The sequence below is a fragment of the Stegostoma tigrinum genome, chromosome 8 (assembly GCF_030684315.1).
Source record: "Stegostoma tigrinum isolate sSteTig4 chromosome 8, sSteTig4.hap1, whole genome shotgun sequence".
In the NCBI taxonomy this organism is placed as follows: Eukaryota; Metazoa; Chordata; class Chondrichthyes; order Orectolobiformes; family Stegostomatidae; genus Stegostoma; species Stegostoma tigrinum.
The window spans coordinates 38,940,956-38,957,801 of record NC_081361.1 but is presented as its reverse complement, the minus strand read 5'-3'; the positions used below and the strand labels follow the sequence as shown (position 1 = coordinate 38,957,801).

At 42.6% G+C, this 16,846-nt stretch overlaps 1 protein-coding gene across 7 annotated transcripts in view; it reads right to left on the bottom strand.

Moving 5' to 3' along the window:
* The window catches only part of nr5a2 (nuclear receptor subfamily 5, group A, member 2), a 191,002-nt gene that overhangs the window by 57,646 nt on the left and 116,510 nt on the right, over window positions 1–16,846 (bottom strand). For all 7 annotated transcript variants that reach the window (XM_048539962.2, XM_048539965.2, XM_048539961.2 and 4 more), the window contains one exon: window positions 5,408–5,555. In XM_048539962.2, coding sequence (XP_048395919.1) covers window positions 5,408–5,555 — 148 coding nt within the window. The remainder of the gene's footprint in view (window positions 1–5,407; window positions 5,556–16,846) is intronic.

The window sequence follows — 16,846 nt, the reverse complement described above, 5'->3', positions numbered from 1 at the left end:
GCTTCCTGCACCAGCCAACCTGCGAATGAGACACTATGACAATTTATGCTTTGACTCTCCATCCATTGCTCATAGGCAAGCTGGTTGAGGCCTCTCAAATCCATTTCACTGGGTGCCTGTACAGATGGCTGAGTGAATGGACTTCAATCTCATTTTTCTGGGCTGTGTTGAATACAAGTCGCAGACTTGAAGGGACACAGTCAGTGTGCCAGTCTGTCTCTCTAGTCAGCATTTATTGCAATGGACAGTTTGTCTGCAGGAAAGAATGAACTAAATTTGCATGAGTGTCACTGTTAATGGCTCAGAATCTTAATGGATTGAACAACTCATTGATAGGGGCAGTTAACCATGACTGATAATTCTATTTCTCTCTCGTGAGAAAATTTTGGGAATTTAGTTGGGTGATTTATCGAAGTATCCGCATTAGCTGTAGTAACTGTGTGCACCATCAAGGATCAATGTTCTCTGCAGGCTTCCCAAAATCCCTTAATGTTTACTAGACTTTTCAATACTTATATCTTCTACTCACAGCCCTATTTTCACACAGTGATCACCTTTACGAAGATTTACTTTCTCCTCCTCAGCAGTGACTAAAATGATCATTGGCTAAGTGCCCACATGATGTATTTAGTGCCATATTTCACTTCTCCAACCAAGCAACCCATAACATTGAATAAGAAACTTTCTGCATTGCTGCCCCATGAGAATTACCCGTTATGGAGGAAAAAGGTGCCCGACCACTTTACAAAGCATATCACCTTTACTCCTTGCAAGCATTTCTCCCATAGATTTAGTTTTCTCAAAGCAATATTATACATAGGGCTGATTTCAAAATACAAACAAAGTACAAACTCGCTTGGCCATATCATAATTAAATATAAAATAGGAATTGGCTGACAATCAAGATCTAACTATTAGGAGGGACGCACTGTTCAGTCATGCAGGCAGACTGGAAGAATTAGAGTCATAGAGTTGTACAGCATGAAAATGGATCTTTTGGTCCCACTTGTCCATGCAGACCAGATATCCTAAATTAGTCTAGCACCACTTTTCAGTATTTGGCCTGCATCCCTCTAAATTCTTCCTATTCACATACTCATTCTGATGCTCTTCAAATGTTGTTTTGTCCCAGCCTTCACCAATTCCTCTGGCAGCTCATTCCATTAATGTACCACCCTCTGCATGAAAAAGTTGCCCCTTAGGTCACATTTAAATCTTTCCCCTTTCATCTTAAACCTATGCCATTTAGTTTTGGAGTTCCCTACCCTGGAAAAAGAATCCTTTGCCATTCACCCTATCTATGCCCCTCATGATTTTATAAGCTTCTATAATGTCACCCCTCTGATGCTCCAAGGAAAATACCCCAGCTGATTCAGCCTCTCACTGTAGCTCAAACCCTCCAACCTTGGCAAAATCCTCGTCAATCTGTTCTGCACCCTTTCAAGTTTAACAAAATCTTTCCTATAGCAGGGTGACCAGAATTGAATGCAGTATTCCAAAAGTAGTTTTTTTTTCGCATTTTCTCTTCAAATTATTTTCTGAGTTAACAATAGAGTCAATTATCTAAAAAGTAGTAAGCTGCAAGAACAGTGTGTAAGTGAAAGCAACAATTGAGGGAGATTCTGACAACTGGAAGAGATTTTGGGAGGGAAATGATGAAGCAGCATCAGGATTAGTGAAAGGTAATAAAATGTGAGGTTGGATGAACACAGCAGGCCCAGCAGCATCTCAGGAGCACAAAAGCTGACATTTCGGGCCTAGACCCTTCAGAGAGGGGGATGGAGTGAGAGTTTTGGAATAAATAGGGACAGAGGGGGAGGCGGACCGAAGATGGAGAGAAAAGAAGATAGATGGAGAGGAGAGTATAGGTGGGGAGGTAGAGAGGGGATAGGTCAGTCCAGGGAAGACGGACAGGTCAAGGAGGTTGGTAGGTAGGAGATGGAGGTGCGGCTTGGGGTGGAAGGAAGGGCTGGGTGAGAGGAAGAACAGGTTAGGGAGGCAGAGAGAGGTTGGACTGGTTTTGGGATGCAGTGGGTGGAGAGGAAGAGCTGGGCTGATTGTGTGCTGCAGTGGGGGGAGGGGACGAACTGGGCTGGTTTTGGGATGCGGTGGGGGACGGGGAGCTTTTGAAGCTGGTGAAGTCCACATTGATACCATTGGGCTGCAGGGTTCGCAAGCGGAATACGAGTTGCTGTTCCTGCAACCTTCGGGTGGCATCATTGTGGCACTGCAGGAGGCCCATGATGGACATGTCATCTAAAAAATGGGAGGGGGAGTGGAAATGGTTTGCGACTGGGAGGTGCAGTTGTTTATTGCGAACTGAGCGGAGGTGTTCTGCAAAGCGGTCCCCAAGCCTCCGCTTGGTTTCCCCAATGTAGAGGAAGCCACACCGGGTACAGTGGATGCAGTATACCACATTGGCAGATGTGCAGGTGAAGCTCTGCTTATTGTGCAAAGTCATCTGGGGGCCTGGGATAGGGGTGAGGGAGGAGGTGTGGGGGCAAGTGTGGCATTTCCTGCGGTTGCAGGGGAAGGTGCCGGGTGTGGTGGGGTTGGAGGGTAGTGTGGAGCGAACGAGGGAGTCACAGAGAGTGTGGTCTCTCTGGAAAGCAGACAGGGGTGGGGATGGAAAAATGTCTAACTGATGTCCATTTCAAGCCCACCGACTCCCACAGCTACCTAGAATACACCTCCTCCCACCCACCCTCCTGCAAAAATTCCATCCCCCATTCCCAATTCCTCCGCCTCCGCTGCATCTGCTCCCACGATGAGGCATTCCACTCCCGCACATCCCAGATGTCCAAGTTCTTCAAGGACCGCAACTTTCCCCCGACAGTGGTCGAGAAGGCCCTTGACCGCGTCTCCGGCATTTCCCGCAACACATCCCTCACACCCCGCCCCAACCGGATCCCCCTCGTTCTCACACACCACCCCACCAACCTCCGGATACAACGCATCATCCTCCGACACTACCGCCATCTACAATCCGACTCCACCACCCAAGACATTTTTCAGTCCCCACTCCTGTCTGCTTTCCGGAGAGACCACTCTCTCCGTGACTCCCTTGTTCGCTCCACACTGCCCTCCAACCCCACCACACCCGGCACCTTCCCCTGCAACCGCAGGAAATGCTAGACTTGCCCCCACACCTCCTCCCTCACCCCTATCTCAGGCCCCAAGATGACTTTCCACATTAAGCAGAGCTTCACCTGCACATCTGCCAATGTGGTATACTGCATCCACTGTACCCGGTGCGGCTTCCTCTACATTGGGGAAACCAAGCGGAGGCTTGGGGACCGCTTTGCAGAACACCTCCGCTCGGTTCGCAATAAACAACTGCGCCTCCCAGTCGCAAACCATTTCCACTCCCCCTCCCATTCCTTAGATGACATGTCCATCATGGGCCTCCTGGCGTGCCACAATGATGCCACCCGAAGGTTGCAGGAACAGCAACTCATATTCCACTTGGGAACCCTGCAGCCCAATGGTATCAATGTGGACTTCACCAGCTTCAAAAGCTCCCCTTCTCCCACCGCATCCCAAAACGAGCCCAGTTCGTCCCCTCCCCCCACTGCACCACACAACCAGCCCAGCTCTTCCCCTCCACCCACTGCATCCCAAAACCAGTCCAACCTGTCTCTGCCTCCCTAACCTGTTCTAACTCTCACCCATCCCTTCCTCCCACCCCAAGCCGCACCTCCATCTCCTACCTACTAACCTCATCCCACCTCCTTGACCTGTCCATCTTCCCTGGACTGACCTATCCCCTCCCTACCTATACTCTCCTCTCCACCTATCTTCTTTTCTCTCCATTTTCGGTCTGCCTCCCCCTCTCTCCCTATTTATTCCAGAACCCTCACCCCATCCCCCTCTCTGATGAAGGGTCTAGGCCCAAAACGTCAGCTTTTATGCTCCCGAGATGCTGCTGGGCCTGCTGTCTTCATCCAGCCTCACATTTTATTATCTTGGATTCTCCAGCATCTGCAGTTCCCATTATCACAGGATTAGTGAAAGGGATGCTATTAAAGAAAGAATAGAGGAGTCCCTTACATATGTCTTTCCTCACATCCTGTTTAATTTTAAATCTTTTGATGGTCTTGAGCCAAGCACTCCTGCTCCTCTTGACCCACCAAAAATACAGGCTAAAAAGTTACATCAGGGTCTTCAATGACTTGGCCACCGATTACTGATGCTCACTCCACCCACTTCAGTGCTAAAATAACATGAGGGTCCTTTTGGGCATCACAGGATTCCAACTGAAATATATAATGTGGATGTTCCCTCACTTCATGACCATATATTTTGATAACCCAGGCAATCTAACAACAGGCATAGTTATTGGGGAGCAGCATGGCACTATCCATCAGGTGGGAGGCTTCAAAATCTCTCCTTGGAAGGGGCAACTAAAATCATTGTGATACTTCGTAATGTCGGGTGCCCAGCACTGTGGTGAAAGCAACATTTTTAAATCTAACATTTACGCAGATCTATATATTGATAACATTATGCACGCTTGCAAATATACCGCACTGTTATTTTCAAGATGATGAATGTGAGTGTATCACTGTCAATAAATCACTTGTGAAACTTGCATTGTGGTGTTAATGATTTGATTGTTAAAAAAAAATTTATAGATCTAACTATGTTATGGTACTCACATTCTGCCATCGATAGCTATTATCACAGTCATACTCAAAAACAAAAACAGCAATGTAAAGAAAATAAAATTGCCCAACAATTGTCATGTATGGTGTATAGAATTTTCACCTGGGCAACAAACGGTAGTGGATAAGTCACAACAGTGCCCAGGTTTCACTTACACAAGTTTGATATGAATGAAAGTATCAGCGTGCAAAATGAACAGTTGATCCAATGTTCACATACATCTTCTGTATGCGGTGTATAGAGCAGTCACTTAACTCGATGGAGAATTTCTCATTCTTAAAATTTTTAACGTCATCTTGGCAACTCAGTAAGATTTCTGTCTGTTAACACACGCACCTGTTATTCTCAGGAATATAGGTACTTGTTAAAATATCAGTGGAAAAAAAAAGTGACCGACGTATTTCACAAATAGATGTGCATTGATTCTGGAATATCACTATGGAGGATCCAAATTCAGTTTTCATTTCCCTTGAAAAGGCTATAAAATCGTGTTCCCCAATCATTTCAAAGATTACCCTGTTTTCTTCGTAACAGTACCACCTTGCAGATTCTACGATGTGTAGGACCATGTTGTCCCACGCCTTTTCTCCGCGCCTGTGATTGACAGAGCAGCTGCTTCCATAACTGCCCATAAATTTTTAACCTCGGAGCCAACTAATTTTGTTGCTTTAGTTCAGGGAGTCCAGCTACCAGGCAGAGTGAAATAAAATTAGGTTGAATGCCAGAAAAATAAGACCCTTACCAAGACTGAAGAGCACAAGGAACTTGAGGCACACGAACTCTCGCTGATCAAGCTGCAACGAGCGAAGTTTCAGCACAAGCTCCTGAGCGTGACTCATGAGATTATTGAGAGTGCTCCCTGCCTGTGAGGCGATTACAGAAAAATCCACCTGGAAAACATAGAAACAAACTGATCTTTATAATTTACAATTCACCACGCCAGTTTTATTCCGAGGAATCAGCTTTATGTTCGCTGCTTCAAATTTCAGATGTGACCACATTGAAAATGAAATGCAGTTTAATCTCCGAGCTAGGAGATAAGTGCTTACTCTTGAGTTTTGTGGTTTAACAATGAAGCACAGATTAATGAAGGATACAGACCAAAGCCATTTCATGTGGTATGATGGTTTCCCACAACCCTTATTTAATCCTAGCAATCAGACATCAAGTGCACAGTACTTGTTAAAGGAGAACCTCATTAGGAACTAGTATTTTCTAAGAGGAATTCCAAATTACCTTCCTCTCGTTAATTTTGAATTTAGATCTTTAATCTTAATTGTGAAGCATCTATACAATATTCGGGTAGATGACGTCTCGAAATACACATATTATCACGTGGGATCTGACCCCTGGGCTCTTTAACTCCCTGTGCTGTGCTGTGCTGTAGGTCCTTACAGACTCGTCTGCGAGCCAGCAGCTTTCAGGTGCACTTAATATTTGCAGTGGTAGCAGATTTGTCTGTGAGGCAAGTCCATATCTGCCACTCACTCCGAGCCGACTATATTAAATTTTTATATTTATTGACAATTCATTACCATAATTGACTGCAGTATGTTCAGTGGTGAATGGAACATTGCTGTCTCTTAAGCAAGCAAGCCAGTCCCTGGAGCAGGATTTGCAATTAAAAACAAGGCAGACTGGAATTTTTTATTGAGTAAATATGATGAGTAGAATCTTTAGTTTTAACTGCAAGCCTGGAGAATTTCAGAGGCAGGCCAACTATTTTTTTCCCCTGGAATAGATCAGTATAAACAATGATGACAGTGAAACCAGCACCCAAAGGCATCAATCAAATTACAGCAATTTAATTTTGAAAACTATGTTAATGATGCTACCAACATGCATCAGGACAGAGTTGGCATGCTGATTGATTCACTTGTATACAATTTCAGGGGACTTGTGGTGTCGCTCATTCTTTGCGTTGGGATATGACTATTTTCAAGGTGGGTACGTTAAGTATGAATCTATAAGTTAATGATGCTTAACTTGATGGAATCTGACAGTGGGAAGCCTGGTTTACTGGTGGGGCAATACTCAATGTGCTACCTCAAGCATTTGGATGAAGGAGCCATAACCTGTGGGCTTTATATTTGATTGTTTTAAGGGCTGCAGTTTATACTATATTACCCAGACATAATATCTTTCATAATCCTGTCTGTTTCTTTTTCTCTTATCATAAAACAGAAGATCACAAAATCCCTACAGTTGGGCCAAAGGGACTGTTTCCACACAAGTCCACACCGAGCCTCTGAGCATCCCACTCAGAGCCATCCCCCTTTTACACACCTAATCTACGTATCCCTGAAATCTAGGGGCAATTTAGCATGGCCAGTCTACCTACCCTGCACATCTTTGGACTGTAGGAGGAAACCAGAGCACCAGGAAGAAACCCACAAGGAGATTGTACAAACTCCACACAGACAGTGGCCCGAGGGTGGAATCAAACCCAGGTCCCTGGCACTGTGAGGCAGCTGTGCTAACCACTGAGCCACCATGCTGCCCCAAATCATTGATAAGTTATTGATAATTACAATGTGAAACAGGCAACTGCACAGAGTGGGTGAGGGGAACGGCATTGATGTATTTGGGGGGGCTATCTAGATAAGGGTGAAAGGAATAGAAGGTAATAGCCACCGGCAAGGTGAAAGAAGGTAGGAAGGCACATGTGTTGAGGGTATACTAGAACTAGGGAGTACAGGTTGAAGATTATCAGTCTCCTCTTTAAGATAAAGTATTTTAGTGAGTTTTGAGAAGATTTGTAGCTCAGGTTGAGGTTCTGGATGTGAGTTTGCTCACTGAGCTGGAAGGTTAGTTTTCAGACGTTTCGTCACCATTCTAGGTAACATCATCAGTGAGCCTCCGACGAAGCTTCATCGGAGGCTCACTGATGATGTTACCTAGAATGGTGACGAAACGTCTGAAAACTAACCTTCCAGCTCAGCGAGCAAACTCACATCCATGAAGTATTTTTTTTCTCTCTCAGGTATCTCATTAGTATTTAGATTCACGTCCCCAGAAAGCGGAAAGGTTGAGTCATTGAATATACTTAAGGCAGACTTTGACAGGTTTCTGATTGTCAAGGGTTATTGGGGGTGGGGAGTGGATTTAAGGCTCCAGATAGATTAGCCACAATCTTATTGACTGGTAAAGCAGGCGTGGGGGGGGGAAGAGATGGTGAAGATTGACTAATCCTGCTCTTATTTTTAAATGTTCTAATAAGCATTGGCATGCACCTGTTGGGCTTAATGACCTGTTTCTATACTGTCATTTCTATGTAAATTTATATTAATTTCTTTGATGAGCAAAGGGTGGAAGGGCAAAATGATTTGACCAAAGTGAGCATTAGGCACAATGAAACAATGCAAGGCATTGATGCCATTTGTCAAAAGAAATATACAGATGTCTGAAAAAAATTGCTTCACAGCAAAATTTCTACTTTAAATGAGATCGCCAATGCTAATTCAGAAGCAATTTTTTTGGGATAGTAAGGGCAAGAAGTTAAATGAAATGAATTCTTGCCCCAACATGTGACCTGAGGCAAAACTCCTGTGTATCCTGTTGGTGTCTCCTGCCTGATCTGGAGAGATCAATTCAATGATAGAGGATAGAATCACTTCAATGGGGAGGGGTGGGGATGGGGAGGAGTTGTGATTTCAATCAATATGAAAAACTTTAAGAAAACCTCATTCCACATATGACACAGGAAGGACAACAGCAGTATTTTGGTCTTTCTGTGCAATGGAAGTTCATTCTGAATCACTCTGTTGACCAACAAGGTTAATGATAAATCTTGGCATCCATTCTTGACACTAGTAAGATATGGGAATTCAGACCTCTGGCAACTAACCATAAAATGCTCTTGGATAATATTTCTGACTCGTGGGACAGACAGAGTGAGAATAACTTTGACGTTGGATAAATGATTATGCCGTCCATGCAAAATAAAAGTGGCCAAATTGTGTCTGTAAAATTTTCCACTAGGCGATGTGTGACAATATGTTGGAGGGAAAAGGGGCTGGCATGGCACAGAATGAGTTACTCCTACAGGCTCACACTGTTCGGAGGCGGCTAAAATTTGGGGCGATGTGGTGGCTCAGTGGTTAGCACTGCTGCCTCACAGTGCCAGAGACCTGGGCTCAATTTCACTCTCAGATGACAGTCTGTGTGCCGTTTGCACATTCTCCCTGTGTCTGCGTGGATTTCCTCTGAGTGTTTTGGTTTCCTCCCACAGTGCAAAGGTGTGTGGGTCAGATGGATTGGCCATGCTGTATTGCCTGTTGTGTCCTGGGATATGCAGGCAAGGTAGATTAGCTGTGGGAAATGCAGGATCACAGGGATAGGGTTGGGGGGTGGATCTGGGTGGAATGCTGTTTGGAGGATTGATGTGGACTCAGGGGGCCAAATGGCCTGCTTCCACACTGTAGGGATTCTATGATTCTGTGAAATCTGTACAATTGAAAAAAACCCAACACAGCAATGATTCCGTTCTCCTACTGCCCTATTTCATGCTGAGGAGAAGCTGCAAATAATCCTCCTCACCATCACATACACCATCTGCTGGGCGGTGTGCTTAGTAAGTAAATAAGTTATATTTGAAAATTTATTTTACCACAATACATTGGTAATAGATTTAAATGCCTGTGGTATTTTTCTCCATCACATTTTAAGTTATGTTTTTTAGAAATACCATGTACAAAATACTACTACACAACAAAACAAGATGCTACATTAACATCAGTTTGAAGTATCTGAAACAGTAGGAGAGCAATGTGATATTAACAAGCTCTTTCTAATAAACTAACTTTGTCAGGAGATGCTTGTTGAAGCCAGAGATTTTAATAGATTGTAAAATAATAGAAGATAATGAACTGTTTGGCATCCAGCTTTTCCCCTATGACACTGCAACACCAGATGTTCATTAATCAAAGTATGCAAATACCAGAGAAATGCAACACTTGTAAACTGGCAGACAACAAAGAGCCAGCTCTAGTTGTCACCCAGCGTGAATGTAAATCGAACATTAATGGTTGGAGGAGGGAAGCTTACTTAGGGAAATCTCTGGGAAGAACTGCAACTTGCTGCTAACTGAAAAGCTTCTCCAGCAGCTCGAAATATAACTTTGGACAACTTTACAGCAACACAACGTCTGCATGTCTGTGTATGTGCAGCAGCACAATTTGAATGATCGCATCGTACCAAAGATTAGGTTCAGGTGAGTTTACGCTCAGGATTCCTATTTTACAGTTAGTAGTGAGTTGGACTATGCGTCACAGCAAAACTTATATATTTCAAAAGACTCTTAAAAGATGATGTGGTTATTTGATTCAATGTTGATTGTGAGGAGTAAATTGTTGGCAACTTGTAAGTCAACTTTTTGCTCCACCAACTTCTTCTAAATTCCTACATTTGAAATAGCAATGTTAACAATTACGGGAATCACTGGGAAAATCTCAAAAGGTGAGATAACTGTTTAGGATAGGATTTAAACACCTTACACCTCATATACGTACATATCTCAGTCCCAAACCAATGTGTAAATACAATGCGATAACAAGGTGTAGAGCTGGATGAGCACAGCAGGCCAAGCAGCATCAGAGGAGCAGGAAGGCTGACTCCTCAGGCCCAGACCCTTCCTCATTTTCTGAGGAACGGTCTAGGCCTGAGGCATCAGCCTTCCTGCTCCTCTGATGCTGCTTGGCCTGCTGTGTTCATCCAGCTCTACACCTTGTTATCTCAGATTCTCCAGCATCAGCAGTCTTACTATCTCTGTAAATACCATAAGATATGTAAGATCAGAAGTATTTTGATCTGCACAAGGATTTTTTGCCAGCTTCTGCTGGTAATTCACGCTAAATCAGTGCAAAAGATTGCACTACTTCCCATCTAAATGACAGTTGGTGCAACTTGAGTTTCTGCTGTCTTGTGCACAGGTTTAAAGGATATCAAGCTGCATGTCAGCCCAGCCTAAGACTGACTTAACCACCTCGCTGATTATCCACAAGTCACACCTCTCTGTGGGACTTTGAGAAGGGTTTTAAAATTAAGCTATGTTTCTTGGGGTCAAAGAAGCAGTGAATTACATTGAAACTGGAACCAGGCACAGAGATTGTGGCTTCAATCTGCAATACATGCACCACGACAACTTCATGATGCCTGCTCTTTTACATTTTTGTAGCATGCAGCTAGTGTTAGCTGCATGCTATTTCTTATGAAGATTCCTTTTGCAGGGGGACATTATTGCGAGTGGCTAGCTCTCAGCTTACAACTGTTTAAACCTCGCTAGCATCCCTTATACAGGAACTACATGGTAATTAGCAGAGGCATCTTTGTGTGACAAGTCTGTTCAGTGAATGTTGATTAATGGTACAACAAGTGAGAGTGCAAGTTCTAAGGTTTTCAGATGGTGCACTGGGGGTTATGGTATCGCAGGTTCAAAGTATTCACGGAAGGCCAGAGGGCTGGAGCATCCCATACAGTCAACCTAGACAGCCATGACAGTCAAATCCAGGAGTAAAGCCCCAAGGACTTGGATGCAATTTTGGGATAGGTTAAATGACCTCGCAGAGTGATCAAGTTTAGTGAATGAGTCTTCAAATTTCAAATCTCATCAGCTGCGCCACTGGCCTCACTATACTGTTCATTGTACCTCAACCCCATAACTCACCTGCCAAGTAGCCTAAATAAGTCAGGAGTCACACCTCACTCTAATTCATTTGTCCACGTGCCTTCACAAACTCGGTTACAGCTGAAAGCTTCCTACCTGCTTCCCAACTACTGACATAGCTCTGCACTCGGTAGGCAAACCAAAGGCAGGTGAGGAAAGGAATGCAGCAAAGTGGTTTGCATCTGGATTACTGATGAACAAGCTCTTGGCTCAAATATTCAAAATACATGTGGCTAATTCAAACTCGCGTTAACATTGAATGGATTCGAAGCGAAGAGCTATCTAATGAAACACTATTCTCATTGTGTTTTGAAATATTACATAGCAATGAACAGCAGTCTCTTATGTTCCTGTATTTTACTAAATAAGATCCACTTCAGCAGGATTTTTTTTAGTAATTCAGCAAAGAGGTCCTCCTTTATACATAAGCCTGATTACCAAACCTAAATATTGGTGTGTCTGTGGATTAATGACAGCCAAAGCAAATCCTGCCTGTTGTCCCATTCTTTTTTTCTCTCTCTCACAAATACCTAAACATGTTGTGCAAGAACCTGTTGGATAGAAATCAGGGTTGTTGTTGGTTGTCATTCTCAGCCATTCTTTCATGAAATTAATTAAGACAATGTTCGGTCACAACATCACGCTCACCCCTTGGTACGTTTAGTGGTGGTGGGGATTTAATCAGGTAGGAGGGTGCCCAGTGGGAACTCTGCCATATTCCCAACCTCCACGATCATTGAGTCAATGAAATGAAGGCCCATTGATGACATTCCTGCTCCGCCATCAATTGAGGCTTTAAAATTCAGCGATTGATGCAGACTTAAGAGCCTGATCCTGCCATCCCTGAAATTAATCCAGAACTTGGTATTCAATATGCTGGGTTGTTTGCAGCTGCTAGGTCCCTTGTCAAAAGGCACTTTGAACCAACCTCCCTTTGACTCCCGTGCCATGAACCACCATCCTCCCATAATCACTCTGCTAGGGCCTGGGATTCAGGAATGACACTGAATGTGGGATGGCTGTTGTACTAGCAGTAGCCACTGCCTCCCTGGTGGCGCTGTTGTTAAACAGAGCTTCCAAATTGGCTGGCAGCACGAAATGGATGTGGCTTCTGCTTTGGGGTTCTCAATCTAGGGGTAGGCTCGGCACTGTTCACTTAAATGCATGGGTGATACCTATTACGGGGTGTGGGGAGGTTGCATTCCAAAATAATGTAGGGCACTTATTGTCTCTCTATTTGGTAGGGGAAACACCAATAATTTCCATTATATACCACACCTTGAATCTCTCCCATCCACTATGATTGCCAATTATTAGATGCTCGTTGAGGTGAATGGTCAATGCTGGGAATTTAACTGATGTGCTAAAGGCGCAATTACGTACTTGAAGAACCTGAAACTTTAAAATTTATTTGTTTATGAGATGTGACATTTCTAGCAAGGCTGGCATTTATTATTCATCCCTAATCATACCACCAACTTCTTGAACCTCTGGAACATCCACAGTATTGTGAGGTAAACAATTTCAGGATTTTGTACTCCCAAGTCAGAGCAGATGTGTCCTGGAGAGGATGGTAGCTTTTTATTAGAACACTGTTTTTGATGAAAAAGCTTTGCTAATTCATTCAAGGATAAAATATTTGGGTTCAGGTCCCACCTGCTCCAGAGGTGAGTAACAGCAACTCTGAACAGGTTGGTTAGAACATATCTAAAATATCAATGATTAGCAGTGATGTGAAAAGTGACTGAATGAAAGTATGCACTCTGCTCGAGGAATAAACCCATTAGACATATTTCAATTACAGGTTAACTTTAAAGTTGTGCTGACTTTTATTGATGATGATCATTAAAAATCAAAAACAACTTAATCTATTTGAAAGCTGTGAATTTAATCTGTTGTCCTGCAACATGTTAAGACTGAAACTTCAAAGCTTTTAAAACCTTTAGGCTTTTCTGAAGAAGCATCAAAGCATCAGGCCTTAATTATAAATAGCCTGCTGTTAGGATACCAATCAAAACACAAACAATAGTCTGCAAGTAGATAATGCAATAAGACAAAAAAATGTTATTCCTTTTCTTTAGCCTGTGGCTGCTTTCTTTATGTCACACACGATATATCAAACCTATCATGTTACGTGCAGACTAAATAACGAACAAAAGCCCACAGAAAATATAGCATCAATGATGCAGACAACTTCTTCAAGAAATATTGATTAAGCAACAAAGGAACATACCCCTCACGGTCAGTAATTGTAATTTAAGCTACTGCATCCTTTAATTACTTTAAAGAGTAGTGTGCCAGTCACATTTTGGAGGCTGATGTTTTATGTTCTGTAGACATGGGGGACAGCGTTGTAGAATTTTGATCAAAATAACCTCTGCGAGCTTAGAGACTGTTCAGGAAGAAGTATGGCTTGACAGCAATACATCTTTGAGATTAAGACAAACCTATAGCGCTTATGAGTACTTTTATGTACATTACTGGATTAAATTTCACATTAGATTTCCACATGGTGTGACTTGTGTCCTCATACAATTGACCTCTACTTTATGCTTCCAAGCTCTGTGATCAGTGAGACCATAGGGGTGGAAGAATGAAGTCCGTGTCAGTATACAAACCATAAGCAGTCACACTGGGAAGGTAGATTTATAAAATGGACCGAGTTTGGAAATTCCATTTTGTAAAACGGTTAAGCTTTTACAGTGCTTAATCACAGAGGGAACAAATGGTTTCATACAGCACTGCACCTTTAATAAGACACTGGCCCAGCAGATTAGAATTGCAGCTATTAAGGAAAAGGGTATAAAGGCTTATCACATACACTTTATGAAGACTTAATTTCATCAATGTGCATAATAATCCATTATTATTACTTGGAACGAAAAGGTAGCTAGGAAGTAACGTTTCCCTTGGACATTTGTTACATTAGCAGTATTAGGCTGAATGTTACTTTTCTTTGGCTGAGTGCAAACTGCATTAGGCTTTTCAGAGGGACTTTCCGTGCAAGTCTTGGTGAGAGTTCTTACTATTTTTCAACAAATACATCTCATTAACTACCTATGCTGCCTCTATGGCATCTCACATGTCCAAGACCAGCTGTGGAGAGAATTCATTTGTCCCAGAAGAAAAGAAATTTTCTTTTTTTCATGTGAATTTAGCACTTTAAGAATATTATCACTTTAAGAAGCCAGTAATTGAACAGTTAAAGCCTGAAAGCCAACAAGTAGCAGCATTCACGAGAGCAGCAGAGGTTGAATCATTACTCTATAAAAGAGAAATTTCACCTCAAAGCCAGTAAGTGGTGCAGGGTAAATGGTGTGAGCTAGCAAAAAGGGTAGCAGCTAGCCAGAATGGAAAAAGACAGAGATCTTAGAGAAGAAGGTTCTGTGGAAGTAACTGGGAGCTCCTGAGGATAAGGAGGATAACACATTACTATAACAATGGAAAGTGCAGGCTGTGAAGGAAAAAAAAGTAATGCCAAGTCCCATTTGTAATGAGAAATGTCACTGTTGCAAGGAGGGTCCATGAGGCACAGTGACAGAAGGTGGGGCAAAGGCTAGAGATGTAATTTATATTAAGGCCTCAGTATCAGAAAAGTTGTGCAGTTTATTTAAGGTGACAGAGGGGCAAACTTAAAAGATTTGAAGAGTGAGTCATAATTTAAACTGCAATAGAGAGATTTGGATTAAACAACACTGTGCATCTGTAATCTCTCCCAAGTATAAAGAGATGCTACCATTAAAAGTGCAAAGCAAACAGTGTACAAATGTTGCAAATGAACATGCAGTCCAAAATCAATGCTCTTCACTTTTCAACCTGCACGTATGTCTTAGTCTCAACAACCTTGCCATTGTGGAAGGAATTTGACTTTTGGAAACCAACAGGTGTCAACCAACCAGCAAAGCTGCAGCCAGTAGAAGGTTTCATTGGGCTTCTGAAGCTCATCACAGAATTCAAAAAACATTGAAATTACCTATCTTGTGTTGCCTTATCAGGACTGTTTCATACTATCAACAGAAAGTTTGCCCACAGCTTTCTAGGACCCATGAACGTTTTCCATTCCTATTGTCACTGAAGAACCTTGCAATCCACTGTCTATGAAAAGAGAATTGTCAGTGCCAGTGCCAGTGTCAAGGGTAATAGTGAGTGAGAAGCAAGCTTCTAGCAAAACGACTGGGTGCGTGAAAGTGTGGAGCTCACCAGAAAGACAATTAACGAGGATGAACAAAGACATCCAACCTAATTATCAAGCTTAAATAGAAATCCTTTTGAATTCAGATGTATTGACAGATTGGGAGTAAAGACTTGCTTGAAAAAGTGGAGATGAGTAGCACAGAACTCCATGGAAGCCAAACCAATGTTCCCAAATTAAGGACAGAGTTAAAACAAGTAAATTGCCTGGTCTGAACAATGAAAATACTGCAAAAAAAACCTTTTCAAACCAAAAAGCAATTACCTTGTCTAGAAACCCAGAACACTACACGGTCTAAAGCATGTGCTTCAACAGAGTGGCTGTCTTCTATGATGGACATTCATGAGATTTAAGGTCCTCAAGAAAATGTCATGAAGCAACTATTTGAGTCAGCAGGCAAGAGTTTATCTGTGAAGGGAAATCAGGAGATTAAAGGTTCTCCAACTAAGCTGATGGGCCAAACAATGGGCCAAACAGGAATGAATGATAACCTGCATGAAGCCTACCAAGAGATAAAAGATCCTCCAATGGAGAAATGAGCTACAGGGGTTCAGAATAAAAGGTGATCTGTCTTCAAGTCCTATCAAGTCAGAAGTCAATACTTTCTGGAAGAAAACTGTAACTTTATGAACACCTGCATTTCTGAAGTCAGGGCCTTGCGGGAGGAGAGGGTTGTGGTAAATATAAAAGTAACTACATACAAAAATGTACAATAGAGAAAAACGTTTGTGGGGAAAGATTGTGCAAGAAATTGTTCTGAAAGAGTTAATGCTGAGTTGTATCTGTTACACCCAACTTGATGTGTTCACAAAGTCTAAGTTGGAGAATCAATTAGCTTTCTCTGAGGTCCCGATGGAGACAGACTGACATATATTGCTTCTGATAATTTTGATTATGACAAACTAGTTAGTGTCATTATTCTTATTTCTGCCGTGCAATGATCTGCACCGCGTTATGTAACGCATGTAACTCTTTTTGTTAAGACTCTCGTGTAGCTTATCCTTTGATAATTAGCCAGACACTAAGATTCAGCACAGAAAGGAAGTTCAATGGCAAAGAACAACTCTTACCACAAGCTCCTAGCAATTAGTATCCAGAGTTCATTACAACATCCTTTCCTGTGCCCCAGATTAGCTGACTGCATATCCAGCTATCTGCACCTGTGGACTTGAATTTCTGCCCCAAATCCCCTATTTAAACTCTCCATTTTGACCAAGTCTTTTTTTTGCCATCATTCCTGCTATTTTCTTGCTTAGGGAAAAATCCATTTGTGTATGAATTATGCTTCTATGAAGCATCTTGGGTCATTTATCTATCTTGACTGT